The sequence below is a fragment of the Pempheris klunzingeri genome, chromosome 1 (assembly GCF_042242105.1).
Source record: "Pempheris klunzingeri isolate RE-2024b chromosome 1, fPemKlu1.hap1, whole genome shotgun sequence".
NCBI lineage: Eukaryota > Metazoa > Chordata > Actinopteri > Acropomatiformes > Pempheridae > Pempheris > Pempheris klunzingeri.
In genome coordinates, this window is record NC_092012.1 from 33,875,847 (window position 1) to 33,898,055 (window position 22,209).

Sequence of the window (22,209 nt, forward strand, 5' to 3'; positions counted from 1 at the left end):
AAATGTGTCTGTACTTGAAGGTGATGTAGTTCATGTTACCATGTTGTGCTTTGAGTTCATTCCCTGTTGGAGAGAAAGGAAAGAGAGAGGACTTTTAGTCATAACTTGAACTGGACTTGAATCCTGTTGTATTCACTGCCAAGGCTCAGCAGCAATATCCCTGCTGGTGTTGTTGTTCAGAGAGAACACCTCTTCCGATCACCCAGTCTTTATTTGTTCTGCACTGTCCTGTGGTGTGTGTCGTCCCCCCTAGTTCACGTGTTGTTGCTTGGTTTGTTGCTCTAGACGTAAACCTGGATTGACCGTTTTATTAAATGTAGGTTTTCGTTTTCTATTGAATCCACCGATGTTCATTTCTCCCAGTTGATCCCGATCCAACCCGATCAGCCAACCGATCGTCTCCCTGTTTGTCGTCTTGTTCTCGACTGTGTTCTGTAGGTGGTGATAACGTAGAGTCTTGTCTGTCGCATCTTGCCATTACACCGTGTAAGGAAGTGTTCTGTTTGTTTTTGACTCATTTTTTCGTCTTTCTTTTTCTAAAAAAGAGAATGGTACAAAACTGTGAGATTAGATATTTTGATATGATGCTCTCATTTTAACGTTCTGATGAAGAACAGTTTTACAGAACCTGCTGCATTTCTGACAACACGTGTCAAGATTTCTAAGGAGCATGTTACTTTTTTGGCATGACTGAGCTGTGAGTGTGTGTGTGTGAGTGTGTGTGTGTGTGTGTGTGTGTGTGTGCGGTTGTTGTCCACATGTCTGTGAATTTACTGAAGCACAATAGTCCGACTACCGATACTGTGTTTGTTGTTGTACATACTGTAGACCTGTGTATATTAGCTGTAACATAGTAGCTCCATCATGACTTGAATAAAGTTGAGGGCTTATGATCCAGCTGAGGGCTTTTTTCCTGGTTAATCAGAGATGTGCATTGACATGGATGATTGAATAGCTTATAAACTCTGAATGTTAGAGAGTTTCCTTTTGGAAATAACAATTTACTCCACTGGGAAGGTTTTTACCACTCCCATGTCTGTAGAGTTAAATATAGAACTGAAGCTCAGCTTAGCATAAAAACAGCTAGCGTGTCTCAACGTCTACTCACCAGCACATCTGACTGTCCAAACAGAATGCAAAGTGACTTTTTAAAGCTGGACGACTGCATACAAAATCAAAGGAAACGTCAGCGTAGACACAAACCTGTACTGGGACTTGATGCATGCATGCAAGCTGAAAATGTTTTAATCTTGCGACTAACCAATCAGGGGTGGCTCGTGCCTAAATCTAACCAATCAGAGGCAGGAGGAAAAAACTTCTGGCTCCAGAAAACCAAGACCAAGAAAACCAACGGCTTTAAAACGGCGGTCCACAAACCAACAGGTGACGCCACGGTGGGTACGTCCACCTCTAATATCCAGTCTGTGGTTCTCAACAGGCAAATATCACCGACCAACGCTTCACTTTCTGCTTGAACACACTCCAAAAAACCCAAACCGTGGTGTAAAAATGTTAGCTGGTCCCCTCTGTTACTCAAGGTATCTTCTTATCTTATTCTGAGACAGAAAACAAATAAGTGCATTGACCTGACAACTTCAAAAGAGGATGACGTTCTGACTTTTCACTGCGGTTCTCATGACATGACATTCAAAAACATTAAAGATTTCCTCCGAAAGAAAGTTTAACAGTCGCAAACATGAATATTTACCATGAAAAAGTTTAAAACACTGGTGGAGAACATGTTGAGTTAGTGGACAGAGAACATCACTGTGTCGTGCTGTCTGATATCAAGATATTTGCTTTGTTCTGTGAATATAGAAAAAAGATGTAATTGTATTTAATCTGATATCTTTTGTTTTGTCAGGACAAATCTGAGTCCTTTGCTCATTCATCATCGCTCTGAAACCATCTTGACCTCATGTTTCTTTCTAGAAGCGTGTTATATTTCAGGCGTGTTAGCAGCGAGTGGGAGCTGAAGGGAACTGTTCCCATGTCAGTGGCAGCTGTGTGTCGGGGGGGCGGGGGGGCTGAGGAGGCCTTGTAAAAACATGGCAGCACACATGTGTGAGCAAGTGCCCTTGGTAGGAGGATGTGTTTACTCTGGCTGAGGTGTGAAAGACACTCTGCTGATCTGTCCACCAGCTTTATCTGGACATTTTCTCTGGCACGGATTCTTTAATGTGATCCAGTTCGACTGGACTGAGATTCGGCCGATCAAGCTGGTGCTGATGATGGGCAGGTTTTTACACTCACTGCGGTCTGGATTAATAAACTATCATCAACATTCCCACCGAGCCAACGGTCCGCTCCCGCTGCACGACTCCTGTTGAATTCAGCTCACTTCGTTCTGTGTGGTTGTCGTGTTGAACCGTGTTCTGCTCAGCGAATGTCACTCTGCTGCAATTAGAGGAAATTTACTGTCCACCTCTGGCCGACCCCTCCAGGTCCAGCTATGTTTCACACCTAGGGTGCAGAATGTGTCCCCCTCACTCACTGACATGCACACACACACTCACACACACACACACACACACACACACACACACACACACACACACACACTAGAGGTAAAACATGCCTGAATCCCACTAAAGTTTGTTGTATTGAAAACTTGTGGAGCGTTTCAGGGTAACAGTAAAACTTTTACCCACCTCTGAGGTTGACTTGCTCCACCCTCTGCACCCTTTTTTTTTTAGCCTACATCCATAAATCAATTAAACAAGTCTTATTGATTACCTTTATCAGTTTTATCCTAGCTGAACTGTGGCGTTATTTGTGATTGAAGCGGGAAAAGATTGTGACATCTGCGTCCACCAGAGCGCCTCAACTCTGGTCCTACCGACCCCAGAGGTGTTAAACTCTTTGTCACATCTCAGAGGTGCTTTCTTCTCTCATTAGTACTTTTTTTGACTTTCTTGATCAGGTTGTACCCGATGACTTCATGTCATTGTTCTCTGTTTGCGTTGTGATTAGTGCTCTTTAAAAACATCACTGTATTGGGACCCTGTTGTGATGATGGTGCTGGAGAGTCTGACTTCTTCTGTCTAACTTCTTCTGTCTAACTTGTTGCTTGTCGCAGAAGCTCAGCCGGGTTCGGATCTGGTGACTATGGAGGCCGAAGTATTTGATTTGCATCATTTTCATCTGCATCCAATCATGCAGTGAACCCTTGTGTCCGTTTGTCGTTCCTCCGCTCCTCTAGCCATCTCCTTTTCTTTAATTAGTAGATAAATGTAGCCGTGTCGTGTTCCTGAGGTCTGACTGCAGCATTAGAAGAGGCAGCATTCCTCTGTACTGTGGTTATGAGCCAATGTTTCTACAGGAAATGTCTTTATTGTCAGTCTTTGTCAGTTCAGCTCATCTACCTGACTGGGAGTCACTAAGTGTTCTGAACTTCTTAAATCTGCTCCTGACAGACACCCTCCTCCCAGATTATCATAAAAAACACTGAAACTGATAAAAACTAAACCTAAACTGAACATTTTTCAACAATTAAGTGAAAGGAGGAAACCCACTCTGGAGATTGAACATTAAAAACAAAATACAAATAAAAACTAATGAAAAAACCCATAATAACTAACTACAGGTACACTGAGCAGACATTCTCTCTCAGTGGAGGACTTTCAGAAGCGATTTTCAGAGTTAAGTTTTGGTAAAATTAAATTCTCTTATTGTGCTGAACCATTAATACAGTGCTTGTTACAGCTTCCCAGACATGTTTTCTGGTACTGCTGCTGTTGGAATGGACTCCCAGTAGATGAGCTGAAGAGGCAAAGACAGAAATAAAGAAGATCATTTATTTATCACAACCACTGTGATCTTTAGTTTTCCTTCTACTCCTGTAAACTGAGTCTCTGCTCATATTCAGTCGTTTTCGTACGCTGAATATTCTCTAAATGTTTTACCTCGTAGACAACATTTCACACCTTCTACATTCCTTCGTGCATTTTTCTGCATAAATTCTTACATTTTTCTCTGCTTTGTCACCATTTCCCCACATGAATCATTGAGATGGTGTCTAATGTGATCTCACTCCAAGCAGCCGGAGCACACCGGAGGTCGTGCTGGGGTTGGTGGACTCGGGAGACCCAGACAGGTGGCAGGCAGCCCAGCCTCAGAGCCTGCTGTGGGTGTGTGTGTCCACCCAGAGGTGCCAAACTCCCAGCCGGGCTCCCACTTTGGTCAGGGGGACTGGCAGGGTCGCACCGCGGGTTCAACCCCAGTTCACCCTGCCCTCGGCCTGACACTGCACACAGCTTTGTTTAGGGGGTCGTGTATTCTATCTATAGTCGATTCAGTCACATTATGTGCATCACCACCTCTCGTTTTCAACCTGTTTTCTGGTATTCAGCGTCCCTGCAGCTGGCAGGGTTTCAGAATTCAGGTCAATGGAGCTCCCGGCAGAAGAACATAAACACCAGACAAACCAGACAGTTTTGTGTTTCATCTTCTGGTTTCAGGGGGTCATTTTTTTCATTATCTTCAGTGCTGCAAACCAGCTCAGCATCAGGGACCATAAAACCCTGATGAGGAGCCAAGCACACGGCGCTGGTGTTTCTTGGAAGCCCAGCAGAGAAAAATTCTGAAACAACCGCTGTGTTGAACAGGGATTGGATGTATGACAGGTTTGATGTTAAGATGATTTAATAAAGAACTTAGACTCCAGGAAAAATAAAACCTGATAAATAATAGAACAGACAAATTGCCTCATGGCCCAGAAAGGGGCTGCTGCTATCGGACTGGATGGGGAAAGCTCAGTGTAAAGCAAAGATGCACTGGATCAGCATTCACCCAGACACCATAGATATTTAACATAGTGAGAAAGGTGGATGATCAGTGGATGAACTTTAAGAAAAAGTGGCTATATTTAGGAATAGGTTTTGACATTGTACCTAAATTGTGTGATCTGACTGAATCTCTTCTGCTGTTTTACACGCAGCGGTAAAAGATGTTGGGAAGAAGATGACGAACCCAATGGGAGAGAGGAGCACAAAGGGAGGCTGGCAGTGACGGCGCTCCTGGTTCTCACAGCCGAGGTGTGAAGTGACGCCTCCGGACTCATCAGTTCTCATCAGTGTGAAACCCTCACACCTCCGTTTCAACTGGATAACACAGGTCATTATGCTTCATTAGATGTATTTACATTTACTACATTAACATTTTAGCCGCGTAGGACTTGGCTCTATATCCAGGAGCACCAATGAAAGAAACAACAGCACAAGAAGCTTCACCTCTGAGATCAAGATGAGGAATGTGAAGGGCCAGAGACGCCGGGACTTGTTGTGACAATAAAATGATCACGTTGGTGAGAAGTGATGGGATATAAAGTGGAGGAGATCAAGAGGAGGGCAGAGCGCCCTCATGTCAGGTTCAAGGTTGGAGCGAGGTGGGGAGAAGAGCCGAAGAGAAGGGACTCTCGACCCACAACGGGGATCATCTCATAGAAATAGAGGATCTCACGCTGTCTGTTGGCTCCACTTTGGTTTCGCCCAGAACTGAGTGGAATCAGAAATAATCACTGACAGTGAACCTGAATCCTGAAGGTAAACTTTCAGGTCGCCTGCCGACATTCAAATGAGCTCCCTCACTCAGTCGTCACGACTCCACCTACAAACCCTTTAATTAGCTGTAACATAAAAAGTCAAGCTGCGGTTTTATGCAGCACCGCTCGTGTCTGTGAAGAAAGAGTTGGTGACACAGAATCATTCATCTCTCCCAGAAGGACACACACCACAGTGGGTTGAATAAAAATATGAATTTGTAACACGTATCACTATCAGATAACTGTAAGAATGTAATAGATCTGTATTTTACTGTACAAGCTTCCTCACCATACTTAGATCCGACATTTTGTGCTTGAACCTTGAATTTTTCTGCTTTCGTGCTTCTTCAGATTGACATGTATTTGTGAGGTAATCGCAAATAAAACATCCTAAATTCTAATTGTGATCGTTTGTGATTATTTTGACGTTGCTGGTGGCAGGATTTTATTTGAGACACGTCTGCGGAGACCCTAACATGTGATAAAGTTTATGAGAGAGTTTATTCAGTGTCTATCCAGGTATAATACGACAGATCGTTTTATTTTGGCCCGGCACACCTTCTTCACACTTTCCTTGTTTCTTTCACTGACCGGTGGGTTTGGCGTCGAAAAGTGAATGCGAGAGAAATCAGATCAAAAACAAACATGTGCAAAATGCATCTGGGCTTCTGCAGGGGCAAAAACCCAAAAAGCAAAAAGTGTTTATTGTTTTGAGGAGTCAAAATTCACACTTCCACTCCTGTAGCTGAACTTTCCCAGACACAGAGGAGAGGGAGAGGCACTGAGACAAGATCCCAGTGAGTGTGTGTGTGTGTGTGTGTGTGTGTGTGTGTGTGTGTGTGTGTTCAGGGGCCTCTGCCTTAGACAGTGATGGTTTGTGAGAATCTGCGGAGGTGTCACTTCACACCTCTGTGGCTTGGCCTGGACTTATAAACCAGTGCGACAGAGCTGAGCAGCACTCACAGCCTCCCAGTCTCTTCAGTCAGACCACCGAGTCCCTGCACACAACATGGATACCTCCTCAGTCCCTCTGCTCAACTACGGCCTGCAGTACCAGTGGTTCTCCGACTCGGACCTCTCCAGCATCTCCTCCACAGAAACCCTCTCCCCCGTCCCCTCTATGGACTCCAGCGTCTCTCCATCCTACCAGCAGCTGCCACAGTCCACTCCAAAGGCCGCCAAGACCGGATACAGCCAGGCCCTCAAATCAGGACGGGGCCAGAAGACGGTCCGAGCCACCCGGATCCGCAGCAAGCAGAGGGAGAGCGCCAGCGAGAAGGAAAAGATGAGGATGAGGGATCTGACCAAGGCTCTGCATCACCTCCGGTCCTACCTCCCGCCCTCTGTGGCCCCCGCCGGACAGACTCTGACCAAGATCGAGACTCTGCGCCTCACCATCCGCTACATCTCCTACCTGTCGGCCCAGCTGGGCCTCAGCGAGGAGGTGCTGTTTCAGAGGAGGGAACAGGGAGACACCTCGGCCAGCGACACCTCCTCGCCCGACATCTTCAGCTACTTCCAGCACGGCGCCGTGGGAGGACAGGAGGCCCTGCAGCTGCAGAGCCAGAGCCTGAACCAGAGCCTGTACTCGGCCCAGAACACCGTGCTGCACTCTGGGAGCTGTAGTTTTGGAGTGGATCAGTACATTGAAGCTCCTCAGAGAGACGCGAGCTTGGACACCATCCTGCAGTCCCCCCCAGCAGCACAGCCCTCCTGCCAGGTATGACAACATGGTTTATGTCTCTCTTTATGCAGAAATCACACACGTGCATGTTCTTGATTTAAAGACGTACAAAATACTCATCAAATCTCCTTTTTTTTTTTAACACAGATGTGTGGCAAAGACTTCTGCATGCCGCTGGTTCCCAGAGAGTATTGGGGTTAAAGACTCCGACACTGTTCGTCCAACAACAGACACAAACTACTTCTCTGCTTTTACTGCCTCACTGTGAAACAAGTAATTTATTTGAAATATATATGCTATTTTACATTTTATTTATTTTGTCCTGTGAAATGTTCCGTGTAAATATTAATATGTCTAACAGCTATTTTTATATGCTTTTATACCACTATTTATAATAAAATATGAAATATTCAAATGTCTGATGTTTTGTTATCATTCAAAGCCTATTTTCCCATGATGCAGTTCAGTTTCAAATCCCCAAACCGACACAACACGTGTTTCTGTTAAATAAAGAGTCATTTGTCATTTATTCCTGAGCATGGCACTTTACCCTGTGGTGCTCCTGGTTGTCTCCCAGTGTGTGAATGTGTGACAGGATGGAGCTGCTGCTGAGGCAAAGACACAACATAGCGCCCTCTGTTGGTCATTCAGGCACAGTGGTCTCCAATCTGTTCTCAGCAGTGGTGGAACAAACACTCAGATCTTTGTCTCATGTCAAAGTAGCAGTGCTGTAGTGTAGAAACACTCTTTACAAGCCAATTTCCTGAAGTCCTGAAGTAAAAGTAGAAAAACTGTGCATCACAATATACTTAAAAATATACGACCAGAAGTAAAAGTGCTCATTATTCCTCATTATTATCTTATCAGAATAATTTGTATTGTATTACTGGATTTGAATGGTCGATGCATTAATGCGTTCATCAGTTTGATATTGCAAATTACTGGGTAGCTCATAGTAATCTATGAGGACTTATGGGTTGATTGTATTCTGTATTAATGACCTAAACCTGCAGAGTAAGTTATCAAATAAATATAGTGGAGTAAAAAGGACAGTTTTGGCTTCCAAGAGTAGAAGTAAAGGTAAAGTACAAGTACCTTAATATTGTACCTGTACAGTACTCAAACAAATACAAATTGCAGAAATATAGAATACAATAATAATAATAATGATAATATAATGTTTGGTTTATTGAATAGAAAGAGTTTTAAAACATTTATACTTACATAATTTGTCCTATGTCTACTTTTACTTCAGTAACGTCTTAAAATGTTCCCAAATGTGTTTGTTAGTGATAATGACATGATACTCTATAATAATATAACACTGTGAAAAGGGCCATGAGTACTTTTAGGGATACTTACATGCTCCTACTTAATTAATAGTATTTCTATACTGTGGTGTTTCTACTTTTGTTAAAGTAAAATATCTGAGAACTTCTTCAACCACAGCCAGAAACATTATATTAATTCCCCGTCATGGTCCGAAGCCTGTGAGAAGACAGAGGTTTGCAGATCAGAGATCAGCCAGGTTATCTAGTTTATTTAGTGCATCTTTGTTAATGGGGCTCTGCAAACACAGAGAGGTCCTTGGCACCGCTAAGTCTAGACTAAGACATTAGATGCTCCCTTCTCATTCCCCCTCTCTCTCACCTACAGCCCTAATTACCTGCTAGAGCCAACAGAGGGGCTTTAATATTCATAGAGAAGTGTGGAGCTGCATAGCAGGCAGGAGAATTAGGCCTGTGTGTTTAGTTTGCCACATACATGCAGGTCATTTGATATGCAAGCAGCAACCCCAACACAAAGCCTAATACACTCACTTAAGTCTTTCATCAGAGAAAAGCTAATAAACTCTCCAGGCTAAAAGGGTTTGGGATGAAAGAGTTAGCACTGCTGTGCTGATTATTCACTCATTACACGTGAGTAAACACCGTCAGAGTTAATGTGGATTAAAAGAAGACAGATCCTCTCCGTCATCAGCCCGGGAGGGAGGAAGAAAGTTCCTCAGAGGAAGCTTCATAATGGAAAATAATAATGAGTTAACTGTCTGTCATTTGAAATGAATCAAATGAAAGACGTTCTTCAGTAAAAGTGAACTAAACAATAAATGTTTGTGCAGGAAAATTAACATTCCTGTTAAACTGAAAGAATCACATCTATAAAAGCTCCACACTTTAACTGACCGATGATTTAAGTGCTAGAATTAGTTGTAATAACTGCCGTCAGTCATTGTCACACACTGTGTGCTACAGAGCGTTAGAGTATTAATAAATGTCCAGCACTGTCATGTCACATGATGATGTGGGTGGTCAGAGGTCATTGTGGGAGCTCGTCCCCGGGTCAGCTGTCTGGTGTGAAGTCTGGTGTCACCTCGCACACTTTCCAGCTCTGGAGCTCGACCAGCCTCTGCAACATCAGTGCTGTTTTCATGTCCTGAGAAGATTCCCATCCTTGCTTTGGACGTTTCTCCCGACTCACATGTCTGTTTTTCTTGCCTGACTGAGGCGGTGGAGAGCCGTGCGAGACTGGTTCACACTCTGGTCCCACTCATTGGTTTCACCTCCGCTGCAGAGCAGGAGTCAAATCTGACGCGGCGGTTTGTGGGAACGCCGTTCAGGACTCGGGTCCACAGTCAGCACCTGGCAATCAAATCTGCAGAAACATCAGAGAGGATCTGTTGATGAAAACTATGAATACGTACGGTGTCTGTTTATATGCAGCATTTTGTGAACAAGAAACAAGAGATTTAAGATATTTAAGAATTCAGTGGTAAGAGAATAGTAGTAATTTTTTGACCCCAAAAAAATGTATAAAAGGGAAAAGATGCACTAAACTAGATGCACCAGTGTTCAGAGTAATTTACAGCAAAAAGCTGACAACATGATGCATCTACATAAAAAATGTGCTTGTATCAAAACTTCTCTACCAACTCATTGTTTCTCATTTCTTTTCTCACTTTCCTCCAAGATCCCAGTTCCTAAATCACAGGACATTAACTGGGCTGTTTGTAATGTTTGTTACAGTCGAACCTGACCAGGACCTGAACTGTGTCTTTATCTAAACCTACCAGAAGAGTTCAGTCCACTTCATCAAATCTAAAATGTGCTAATATTTAATGGCTCTGCACATTCTTTGAGAGCGGATCCGGGTTCCCAGGCCAGCGAGGCCTACTGCTGTCCAAACAGGACGAGGTGTCGCCTCCTCACGCCTCACAGCTGCCCCGGCACACTTCTCCAGCCCAACCTTGTAGGAGATGCCAGAAAGAAAGAAAGAGCAGCACTCCTGAGATGTAGAGCTGCCAAATTAACTACACGTCTTTTACTGTGTATGTGTGATGGGACAAAGAAGGTGGGATGTCGTGTTTGACTGAATCTGTGACCTCAAACCTTCACAAGACTCAATCTTCCATCCAATCAGCCCTCTCCCCCTCCACCCTCCAATGACACTCCAGATTCATAACAAAACCCTCTCAGGCTCTGAGACAGACCTGCGCCCCAGGTACAGCCCCCGTCATGGCAGGGTCACGTTCCCAGGCTGCGACAGTGTGTAGTGTGAATTTGTCTAAGGCCAGTGCGAGCTGCCAGGTCACACCTTGTCCTCGAGCGGGCCTGTTTCCCATGGGACCCCCTGGCCAAGGTGTCAGCCCTGCTCCCAGAGCTTCTCAGGACCAGAGGTGGCTGCTGGAGGTGCAACTTCGCACCTCCCACCACATATATGGAGCAGCCTCCCTGGTCCTCCTCACTATCCTCTGCCTGCCTTACCAGCACCACACTGACAGCTCACTGCTCAGGGAAGAGCTTACAACCACAGCACCGACTACAACAGCAGCCATGGAGGTGTCCTACTGCTCTCCCATCCAGCTCCAGGAGAACGCCTTCCTGTTTGACTGCGACTCGCTGCTGGACAAGTCTTGTGGTCCTCTGGCCTACGATCCAGCCTCGGACCCCGGTTACTTCAGCGCTGGCAGCAGCCTGTCTCCCACCTCTTCAGTGGACTCCTTCTGCTTCTCCCCTACCAGCCTCCAGGCTTCTGGAAACGAACAAGACGCTTTGGACCGTTTCATCTTCAACAGCCCGGCAGCGCCTCTTCTTACCCACGAGGCGCAATCTCTGCCCTGCACCAGATCCTCCGCAGCCACCTCCACCATAAAGAAATCCAGGTCCAGGTATCCAGGGAAGAAGCGGCAGACAGCCAGCGAGAGGGAGAAGCTGAGGATGAGGGACCTGACCAAGGCCATGCATCACCTCAGGACATACCTGCCACCCTCAGTGGCACCAGCCGGACAGACCCTGACCAAGATAGAGACTCTGCGCCTCACCATCCGCTACATCTCCTACCTGTCGGCCCAGCTGGGCCTCAGCGATGAGGTGCTGGAGCAGAAGAGATCCTCAGGCTTTGTGGAGCAGCCCCAAACCCTCAGCCAGTTCCTGGGGCAGCCGCCAGCCAGCCACAGCCCACAAGAACCAGACTGTAACAGCATGAGCACCGTCCAGCTGTCCTCCCTGCAGCCCTCATACCAGGTATGTTTACATCATGGCCCTTTAAGTCTTTCATTTTCATGTTGGTGGCTTTCCAGAGTGTTACAGTTGAATGAGTTCATGACCAGAATGTCTGTTTTCTGTTGTCAGGTCTCTGGCGGAGTTTGCTTCCCCAGCGAGCAGTACTGGACGCCACAGCAGCAGCTGCAGCACACAGCCTTCTGTGGACAGCGCTGAGAGACACGGCCTTCAATCCTCTCAACTATTTTCATTGCAACAATGACCACTAAAGACTTCTTATGGACAAAACTTTGCATTTTTGTTATCTTAACAAAATATATTCCTGTGATTTTTTTTTGCCGTCGTGTTTTTGTACATAGATCTGTGTATTTATTGAGCTTTCACAATGTGAACAGAATAAACCTTATTTATCAAAAATAACACAATTCGCTTGGGTTTGTTGTTGGTTTTATATGTTTGAAATCTTTTTACAAACTGAACAGATGAAATTATACAGACGTGCTGATTGGCCTCCACTTCCTAACACAAACAATGCAGCTGTCAGCAGGACAATGAGGTGCTAAACAGGGAGCACATCCCCTCTAAAGTCCTCAAGGAAAGACCCCCGCTGTGAGAAGCGGCAGCTGAACTGGGACCAGTTAATTGGCACCTTTTCTAAACCTGTGTAAACACGGCTCCTGGTTGGGACCTTTAATAGCTTTAATAACTGGCCCTGGATTGAGTTCTCATACTTGGCCAATACTGCTGCTGAATTGAACTTAATATGGGCAGAGACAGTCAGTGTATTATGTCTTAGTCACGGAGGATAGCAGGAAGACTTGATGAATTAATGTTTTATACGTCGGCTATGTCAACACTGTAACCTGTGATGCTGCCCAGATGCCTGCAGCTGCTCTACTTACAATAACTGAAACTTTGTGGACATTAATTTTCAGTCAGGCTCTCAACCTTTGTGAAATTCCCAGGATGGTCTTCTCTGTCTTCTCTGTCTTCTCTGTCTTCTTGTTTCTCCTCTCAGAGGAGTACTTTTTAAACAAAGAAGTGCAAAATGTCACAATCTAATATGGCTTTTATTTCACTGACTGGTGTCCTCAGATGACGTACAGTGACGTGGTGAGAACAGAATATCACACCAGAATCTGGTATCAAATAGTCTTTATTCATAAAAATGCTTAATCAAAACTTGACATTTAAAAAATAACATTTATAATAATATATTTAGTTCCAGCTGGAGTGACACTCAGTGGAAGATCTACATTTGAAAGCTGCCTAGTGGGGTTAGGGTTTAGAGGCTGAATTTGTTTCACTAGTGAACCAATCAAGCACCTGTTTCTTGTTCATGGTCACCCATTTTATGTTGGCCTTGGTTCGCTCCAGTGCCTGCTCAAGAGACGAGGTGGCCGAGCCCAGCTGGCCTGCATTGTCTTCTTTGAACTGCAGTAACTGGCGAGGACAAATAGTCGATGTGAGCCGAAGCACCGGGTCATTAAGACTTACAGACAACAACAGCACATATTAGAGAAACTGTACCTGCTTGTACTCAAACTCAGTGGAGAATCGTTCGGTCACTCCATCAATTAGTCTTCCAAAGGAAAATGATCCACCACCATAGCTGAAGAGGGAGAAAGAACAACAGAGGCTTTGAGCATTACACAAACCACTGTGGCCCCCACGGTTACAATTACTATTAATACAATTACCAAAATGTATTTAGATACATCTTCTAACACAATCAGTGTTTTACATGCAGACTTTCCAAGTTTTGCTCTGCTACAACTGATTTGTCCTCAACAAGTTCCAGCACACGACAAAGTGCAGCAGTGCTTTTAAACATTAAGCTGAAGCCTTAGGAGCTATTCTCTCATCACTAAGTGCAACAAAACTCCAAATCACATCTTTCTTTGCTGTCCACCAAGATTTCATACCTTTAAAATTGAACAAAGCTCCACTTTTATCACCTGAAGAGCCGTTTCTGTACTTTACTGTTTACTTTTCTGACAAATGTACCTCTGGCTACGGTGATGACACCCCTGGTTCTCTGTGTGTACACGGCATCACGACACGCTTTGCTTTCATAGCCGTGTTGTTTAACTGTAACACTTCATTCGTCCTCCAGCTCAGTTTACTGTAACAGCTCCGTGTGATGGCATCTATGTGTGTGTGTTTATCAGGGACAACTCACTCATTGAATATATGGCTCCATTTGGCTCTGATAAAGTCCCACGCCAGAGGTTGACCGATGGGGTTACTCGCAATGTAAACGATGGTGTAGGTGGCGTCCTGCTTACGGATCTTCTCTGGGTCCAGACAATACTCCAGATACCTGAAACACACTCACGGTGTCAATGTGTCTGATAACAGAGGAGCATCAAAACCAGCAGCAGCCATTCTCAGTCAGCACCGTGACTTATGATGATGACGTCAGCACCACTGACCTGTTGAGCAGCCACGGCTGCTTGGTGCAGGACAGAGCATACATGAGTTTATCAGCCTCTGAAGCGATGGTGGCGTTCTTGTACATGGACCAAGCAAAGTCCCACTCCTTCACGCCCCCAGCTGCAAGCGCACTGCAGTAAACCGTGGACCTCAGGTTGGCACTAATCCTGGAATGATTGGTACAGACGACAAAGAGTTAAAGGTCAAGAGGATGATAGGGAGCGATGGAAGGTGAAGAAAACACTCCAATGAAAAAGCCTGGGAAGAATGAAAGGAGTGTGAACCTACTTGTTGTCAGCTGGGTTCTCCATCCACTCTCTGAACCAGCCGGTGATCAGCTCGGTGCAGCCGTCCACTCCAGTGCTGCAGCCCAGCGAGAGTGCAGTCACCTGGTTGTACCTGGACGGAGACACGACGTGATACGACGTTACTGTCCCATCCATTTGGGATGAGAATGGGTTTGATGCTGGGAGGGTGCGCAATGATGACAGATAAAAAATCAAAAATCTATCATTTGTGTTAGGATGCAGGGAGTAAAATTAAGTACAGAGACATGAAAACTATTTAAATATGTATTTGCTCTTTGTCACTCGCTCGGCCATGATACTCGTCTGTCTGAACGATTCCAGTCAAACCCACTCATGAACATGTTATTTTGCAGTGGAGCTGCAGTGAAGTTTTCCCAGGAGTGAGAACGAGGTAAATATAAAGTCAGGAGATAAGGATATATTTCTATGGAGATAAGAGGAGAGTGGAGAGAACACACAGCAGAGGAGACGGGGACTCTGCGTGAAGAAGGTTATGTGAGGCACAGGTTTGGGAAGACACTTTGAGAATTATCTAGTTTTCCCAGGGGGATAATTAAAGTTTCATCTAATCTACGTCGCATTAATTCACAGGGAGGCGGCGCGCTGTGGCGTGAGCTGTCAATCAAAAACAAAGGAGATTTTTCTGAACCTTGTTCCTCGCCTTCAGGAAACTCCTCTCGTGTGATGAAGGTGATGAAGGTGATGGAGGTGTGAGGTGAACTCATGTGTTCAAAGAGTGAAACAGACACGGTTGGAAACAGACGGCATACTTACTGGTCAGTGTGGTTTTCTGGGATCTTGGTCCAGTTGGCGGTGATGGTCGTGAAGTGGTCAAACAGAGGGGTGACCTGTTTCTTTAGGTAAGCCTGAGGGACGGAGGTGCAGCGTATTAACCAATCTGCATTCCTTCACGAATCCTCTCTTGGAGGGTTTTTTTTTTCAGTGTTGGAACAAATTTGCTGACTATAACAATTGTTGGCCATTGATCACAAACCTGCATGGGTCCGTACACCTCACTGCGGTCAAACATGACGAAGAAGTAGTCCAAGTTGCGGCTGGCTGTCTGCCAGGGCATGTATTCCACTTCTTTATGGAGGAACTTGGTAGTCCTCAGGGCCAGAGTTGTGTTCACCATCTTCGCCCTGGAAATGACACACACACACACCGCTCAGCTCCCTGTTTGAACACGTGACAGCAGCACTTTGTGACAAAATACGACCTCACCGTGCGAGGTTGAAAGCATCATCGATAATTTGAGCTCGGTTGATGACTGGAATATCCTGGAAAGCAAATAATAATAATAATAATTGGAAGTGGATAATCATTTAGAAGCAGTGCAGAGGTGATAATGCAGGGGCTGCTGTACCTCGTGTTTGGAGCTCAGCTTGGAGAGGAGACGCTCCCAGTTTGCAGAGTCGTAATTGACTCTGAAGAAGCCCGTCATGTCTATGTTGGCCACCAGCCACTCGTTATCAGCGAGAGACATGTTTGTGTTTGTAGCTGTTTGGATGGAGGAGACAACATGATGCATCTGTGTGTACCGTGTTCATCCTCCTGGCAGTGCTGTGCACGGGCATCTGAAATAAATCTTACCTTCTTTGCTTAAAAGCCAGTACTGCTGCAGAGCTTCATCGTTTTTCATCCACGTAATAGGAACAATCCACTCATAACTGGAGCCACGTCCATCCATCCATGTACATAAACAGAGAGTATGCAGAGAGAGCGGGTGAGTGTCTGGTAACCACCACATACACTGCAGCACATCCAGCATCGTGACACATTATAAGTGTTTTCCTACTGGTAGGGGGACGGTCTGTCCACTGTAGAGTCTGGGTCCAACAGGAAGTGCTTCTGGGTGATTTTCCCACTCTGGGTGTCGATGGTGACCACGGGGAACCCCATCTGTAGGATCCAGCGGTTCATGATAACTTCCACAGAGTAGGGCAGCACTACGCCGGCTTCATCCACTGCCTGGAAACAAGAACATTCAAATGTTAGGAGGAGCTTTTTTAAGTTTGCTAATGTCAGAGGACGACTGAACTAAGTAGGGGGGAAATTTAACTTTAAATTCATGAGATTGTTTTACATAATGGGAAAGGTTGTTTATACACTTTTAGCATTTGTCCTTAGTTTTTAGTTTTATATGTTTTTAGCTTCACAGCCAATGGGTTTAGACTAATTGTGCTAATTATTAAATATCTTTATTTTGGCTTTGAAGGCATTTTCTGTGTAAGTGTTTGTCAGCGGAGAGCCTGTGATATCTCACCGTCTGCAGGTGATTCCAGAGGTCTACGTAGACCGTGTTGTTATACTTGAACTCCTCTAAGTACGTCTGCAAACAAAACAAGTTGGATGTGAGCCAATAAAGTGGTTATATGACAGCATGAAGAAAATAAAAGACCATGCATACTCATCAGTTCAATCAGCCGTACTCACATGGAGTCCTTTGGAAAAGACGGTCTCACTGATAAACCCTGACAGCATGCGGAGGACTGCAGCCCCCTGTGATGGAGGAGGATGTCAGCAGCGTTAGTGGGATCAAATGACACTGATGTGTTAATGAGGAACAGTCATTTCATTCTGTTGTTCCCAAAGAGAGCGTCAAGAGACCGCAAGGAGGTTTGAGGTCTAGTGAGGTTTGAAGAGAGCAACACGTGTGCTTCCCTCTTATTATTGGACTGCACCTTGCTGTAGGTGATGGAGTCGAACAGTTCACTGATTTGCTCCGGCTTCTCGATGTCCTCCTCTTTGGACGAGAGGGGATGAGAGGAGGCCAGGGCGTCCACAGCCATCACACCGATGATCTCGTTCAGGACGATCAAATCTTTCTGCAAAACACACACACGAGAGATGTTTTCTGGAGCTGACGAATGCACAGAGGAACATGTTGCATTGATTTCTTCATCCAGGCTGGCGAGACTTTTTTTTTTTGTCTTCTCTCAAACTAGTTTAAAGAAAATACACATGTAGGTGTTTATTTTACTGCACTTTGTCTATTTGCATGTGTAGATTTCTCCTAAATTCATATATTTAAAGTCTGCTTTCTCGAAATGAGTTTTTTCTCACTCTGAGCCAGAAACTCTCCACTTCAGAAGCACTTACAGACACCAAACCCTCCAGTTTTATTGCTCTCAATGTTCTGAAGGTTTTTACAGGGGTGCTTGTTCATATATCATTCACAGCCGAATATATTATTCCTAAAAACATGGCGAAATCATTTTTTATTGCTGTTCAAAGTATTTTCTGATTTATGGAGTGATAAAAAAAAATCCTCGGGAACCTTTGGCTCTGACATTTAAACAAAGTCAAACAAGATTTTTTTTGGCTTCATCCAATGTTCACATCTGTGTCTGGGAAATGTATGTAAATGTGAGGCATGTTTAATTAGATAATGCCTTATTTACACATTTAAACAATGAAAAGTGAGTGTTTACTTCATTCATTGTAGTGTTTTGCCTTAAAATGGATCCATTCAGAGGTTAAGTTCTCAGCTTGGATGTACTTGTGCAGACACACACTCACCATATTCCACTTTGGTTCAGCATAGTTGGCTCCAAGATAAGAGACGTAGGTGGCAAACCCCTCGTTGAGCCACAGGTCGTTCCACCACCTGGTGGTCACCAAGTTCCCAAACCACTGAGAGGACAGAGCGTCGTTTTACTGGCAGGTTTGTGAACACGTCTCAAGGCTGAACACAGTTACCGTCAAAGATAAGACATGAGCCATTAAATGTGATACCATATGGGCGAGCTCATGAGCGATGACTGTGGCCACCCACTCCTTATCTCCGTTGGAGGACACGTCAGGGTTATACAAGAGGGCAGTTTCTCTGTAGGTGATCAGGCCCCAGTTCTCCATGGCTCCGGCACTGAAGTCAGGCAGGGCGATCTGGTCTGAGGACGATTAGAGAGGTCACAACAGCTCATTTCTAACAGCTGGCTGTTAGAGTTTCAGCTCGTTTCCAGAGTGTAGTTTAACTCATCTCACGTCAGTTTTTATTGCTTAAAAATGTTTTGTGTTGACAAATTTGACCAAACTTAATAATGATAATTAATAATGATAGCTTGGATTTATCTAGCGACTTTTAAGGGACCAAAGGACACTTTACACTGTAGAATACTTCACACATTTCCTGTATATCTTTATTTTATTTGAGATAGAGATAATATTAGAGACAAAATACTGTTTCTTCTAAAGTCTAGTTACTATTTTTATTTCAGATGGCTAAAATGTTTTTACTTTTAGTTCACTATAATAACCTTGGATAGCAGCACTCATGCAGCCTGTGGCCTACCTGACTTGTCCAGGGGGTAAGGAGACTTGTAGTAATCCTCAAAGAATGCCAGTATGGGTCCGGTCTTCTCCAGGGCATAGTTTCCCTGGCCCTCCTCTATAGCCTTCCTGCGAGCCCAGATCCTGATCTGGGCACAAACAAGCAGACAGAAATAAGAAACAGAGCAGAGGCCTGAGCTGAGCTTTGAGTCCAGCAGAGGGCAGCGTCGAAAGGCTCCGACCAACAAGGCAGAGCGGCAAACTACAGCGAGGCCAACATCTGGCGCTTGTATTAGTGGTAGCAGAGGGAGGCGGTGGTTCATAAAACTGCATTTATAATGACTGATGACAAATTATAGCTGCAAATTCACTCCAATCAATCACACAAACGGTTTCAGGAAGTTCTCAGTGATTACGATTAAACCAGTCCACCTGTTAGACCGTGAACATCCACCGATAGGAGGAAGAACTCACTGTTTACTGTTAAATTTAATTAAATCTCTTTTTCAAGGGTCAAAGGTCAGAGTCTGTTTGAGCTCAGCAGCTCACAATGCTACAGTGGTAAGGGATTATTTAAGAAAGAATAGAAAATGGGAAACACATAATAATAATAATAATAAGAAGAAGAAGAAGAAGAAGATCCATAGATGTACATGATGTAGATATTTTACACATATTTCCATATGATGGCTTTGACTGTGAGATGTAGACTAATATATAATTACCAGAACGCCTGCTCCTGGTTTTGTTCCATTATATGTAAAATCACACACAACAAAAGCCAGCAAGTAGGTTGACATAATCTCTGTGGGCTCGAAGCTTGTCTGGATTAGAGTCTCGACGCCCATAGTGATGTTTACAGGGTCTGTGGGGGGAAAGACAGCAGCACATTTATCCAGACTGGAGAAAATCAGTTCATTGTATGACTACAGCACAAAACAGCAGAGAAGATTTCATGTCTGCAATAATTATGAAAAATAAGCATCTGTACAACGAAATGTTGCACTGGACAAGAACTTGCCGTAGTTCATGGCGTTGGACAGAGCCACGGTGTCCAGGGGGTGGATGAGAGTGATGTGGAAGACAGCTTTCATCGCAGGCTCGTCGAAGCAGGGGAAAGCTTTCCTGGCATCCGTCGGCTGCATTTGAGTCGTGGCCACAATTCTGACAAAAACAGATATTAAAATGATCAAGCCTTATAATCTAATCTCATATGGGAGCGGATGTGTGGATTTGTTGTTTTCATCTTAGTTTGAACAAATGTCAAAGTGACAGGAGGTGTTTTTTCCATCACGTCTTGCGGTTGCATTGAATTATTTCTATTAAGGCCGAGTAATATTTAGGAGCTAAAACCAGACCTTTTTTTTAAGTATTTTTAATGCAATAATCTCTACATATTAAGATTCACACTTAATTTAGCTCCTCTCCATGACCATAACTCCTGAAACTAAACCAAAATGTTTAAAATGTGAAAAAATGAAGCAAAACTAAAAAGAACACATACTTTTCCACCCCATCTTCTATGTATTTACTCCTGTAGAATCCTCCCAGGTCGTCTGCCAGCTCTCCAACAAACTCGGTGAAGAGCTCGTACGTGCTGCCGGCCTGCAGTTGGCTGCTGAGCTGGACCACCAGGTACTGGGTGGGAACCTCCAGCCAGGTCTTGTTCAGGCTGGGCGCTGCGGCTCCACTGAGGCCCGTCAGCTTGGCGAGGTGTCCGTCGAAGGTGGTGAGGTTCAGCTTGTTGGAGTGGATGATGATGAGGTTGGTCTTCGTCACACATTTGAAGACCACAGTGGAGAGTCCAGAGAAGATGTACAGGCCCTCTGCGTTGGGCTTCAGCCGGGGCCACAGGGTCACATTGTAGGAGATGGGAACCAAGGAGTCTGGGAGTCTGTAGTGGTCCCAGGGCTCCTTCGGGGTGGAGGGAGTGGTGGGTATGGGGGTGGTGGTCTTGGTGGTACTGGGGCCGGCAGTGGATGGAAAAGTCACTTCGTTCTTTGACTTCTCCTGAGCGTACACCACCGCCAGGGCTATGATAGTGGCCACAGCGCCGATGGCCACAACCACACAGGTTACTACCACCGCTTTGCTCATGTACACGCCTTTCCCCATGGCTCCACCAGAGAAGAAGAAGACAGGAGGGGGACACTGGTCGCTATATATCCACTGCCTTGAGATTTGATTTAGAGTTGACCCAAAGCTAATGATTGACCTACTGGGCAGGGAAAGCAGCTGAAAGTCCAGAACAATGAATTGTAAAAAAAAAAAAGAACTGAGATAAGAGAGAATTCTGGCTAATCTGTGAACTTTATACCTGCAAAAAGGCCACCTGTGTTGTCTAAGTTCAGTCAGTACTGTAAATTGAGTGGTTGTGGAAATACTGTAAGAGCCTGCATGTGTCTGGTGTGTGTGTCTCTCTCTTTGTATACAGATTGCAAATGTCAGCTGTACACAGATCTGGCTATCCGATAGCGAAGAAGCCTGAGTTGTATAATGAAAAGGGCTTAAGTGGGGTTTATAAAACTCTTTGTATTTAGACTCAAGTGTTGTGCAAACTCTAAATTAGCTTTGGTTGGCAAACACAGTTGTAGCTTTAAGAAATGGAGATATTCCAGTGGTTAAACTGAAAACACATATTTCGTGCATGGCCGCCTTTCTCAGCATAACCGGCAAGGAAATGTCTTCCTGACACCATAACATTTGGATTTTAGTCTGTAAACAGAATAAGAAATAGATATATAAATAATTTCATAGATTGCAAGTGCTATTTATCAACTTTTGCCCAATAACATGAAGTAAAGACAAACATCACCATACAACAGTTTGTGCGGGAATATTTCAACAGTGAGTTTTAACAAAGTCTGAGACATTTTCTATCTGTGTATCCCACACTGCTGAAATTACAAGCTGCACGAAGCCACGATGAACATTGACCCTGTTTTTACACCTGAGCAGACGCTGTCATACATGCAGGCACTCACTCCTGGTACTTTACCTAAAAAAAACATGTTAAATCCTGTCTCACAGTGTTTGATAACAGCATTTTGATAACTGATATCCATCAGCTTTTCTGGACTTACTGGTACCTGAGGCAACAGGTCTGACACACAAACACCAAAATACCGTGTGATGCTACGACAGCAAACCATTCTCCCTTAAGTTTTAAGTTTGAGGTGTAAGTTTCCTCACCTTGTTTTGCACTCAGAGGATTCAGAGGCCTTTCCACCTGTTGGTTGTGGAGTCTGATTTCAAAGCAGTGTCATTTGTCACACTGCGCTCAAGAAACCCACCAGATCTCTCAGCCTGAAAATGCATCCTGAGGAGCTTCAGCTTGTCGCCAAAGGTGACCACTGCTTACACAAGGTCAGACAAAATCTGTAACCTCCGCAGTTGAGTCCGTCTAAATGGTGCATGAGTAAGACACAGGATATTTCCCAATCCTCAAACACATAATCTACAGTTAGA

General features: G+C 44.7%; 3 protein-coding genes across 3 annotated transcripts; 2 read left to right on the plus strand and 1 right to left on the minus strand.

Annotated features, from left to right (window-relative positions):
• The first annotated feature begins 6,551 nt into the window (after positions 1–6,551).
• LOC139202169 (mesoderm posterior protein 1-like) lies at positions 6,552–7,427 on the plus strand. Its single transcript, XM_070831574.1, has 2 exons — positions 6,552–7,262; positions 7,374–7,427. Exons 1-2 carry the CDS (start codon positions 6,552–6,554, stop codon positions 7,425–7,427), a joined length of 765 nt encoding a protein of 254 aa, XP_070687675.1.
• Positions 7,428–11,056: 3,629 nt separating this feature from the next.
• mespaa (mesoderm posterior aa) lies at positions 11,057–11,941 on the plus strand. The gene is made up of 2 exons (XM_070831699.1): positions 11,057–11,746; positions 11,855–11,941. The coding sequence occupies exons 1-2, from the start codon at positions 11,057–11,059 to the stop codon at positions 11,939–11,941; spliced, it is 777 nt and encodes a 258-aa protein (XP_070687800.1).
• A 922-nt stretch (positions 11,942–12,863) lies between these two features.
• Positions 12,864–20,939, minus strand: LOC139209636 (aminopeptidase N-like). The gene is made up of 20 exons (XM_070839467.1): positions 20,246–20,939; positions 19,763–19,905; positions 19,467–19,606; positions 18,764–18,890; positions 18,208–18,362; positions 17,992–18,105; positions 17,154–17,297; positions 16,906–16,971; positions 16,736–16,801; positions 16,268–16,440; positions 16,063–16,139; positions 15,836–15,969; positions 15,694–15,749; positions 15,464–15,611; positions 15,244–15,335; positions 14,450–14,560; positions 14,161–14,328; positions 13,908–14,048; positions 13,256–13,337; positions 12,864–13,168 (listed from the first exon to the last, which is right to left on the minus strand). The coding sequence occupies exons 1-20, from the start codon at positions 20,854–20,856 to the stop codon at positions 13,004–13,006; spliced, it is 2,913 nt and encodes a 970-aa protein (XP_070695568.1). The 5' UTR covers positions 20,857–20,939; the 3' UTR covers positions 12,864–13,003.
• Positions 20,940–22,209: the final 1,270 nt, after the last annotated feature.

Coding starts and splice junctions, on each gene's coding strand:
- LOC139202169 (XM_070831574.1), top strand. CDS start 6,552: ATGGATACCTCCTCAGTCCCTCTGCTCAACTACGGCCTGCAGTACCAG. Junction 7,263..7,373: donor CAGCACAGCCCTCCTGCCAG/GTATGACAACAT, acceptor TTTTTAACACAG/ATGTGTGGCAAAGACTTCTG.
- mespaa (XM_070831699.1), top strand. CDS start 11,057: ATGGAGGTGTCCTACTGCTCTCCCATCCAGCTCCAGGAGAACGCCTTC. Junction 11,747..11,854: donor CCCTGCAGCCCTCATACCAG/GTATGTTTACAT, acceptor TTCTGTTGTCAG/GTCTCTGGCGGAGTTTGCTT.
- LOC139209636 (XM_070839467.1), bottom strand. CDS start 20,856: ATGGGGAAAGGCGTGTACATGAGCAAAGCGGTGGTAGTAACCTGTGTG. Junction 15,970..16,062: donor CTGGCTTTTAAGCAAAGAAG/GTAAGATTTATT, acceptor CCATCCAAACAG/CTACAAACACAAACATGTCT. Junction 14,329..14,449: donor GAGAACCCAGCTGACAACAA/GTAGGTTCACAC, acceptor CAATCATTCCAG/GATTAGTGCCAACCTGAGGT.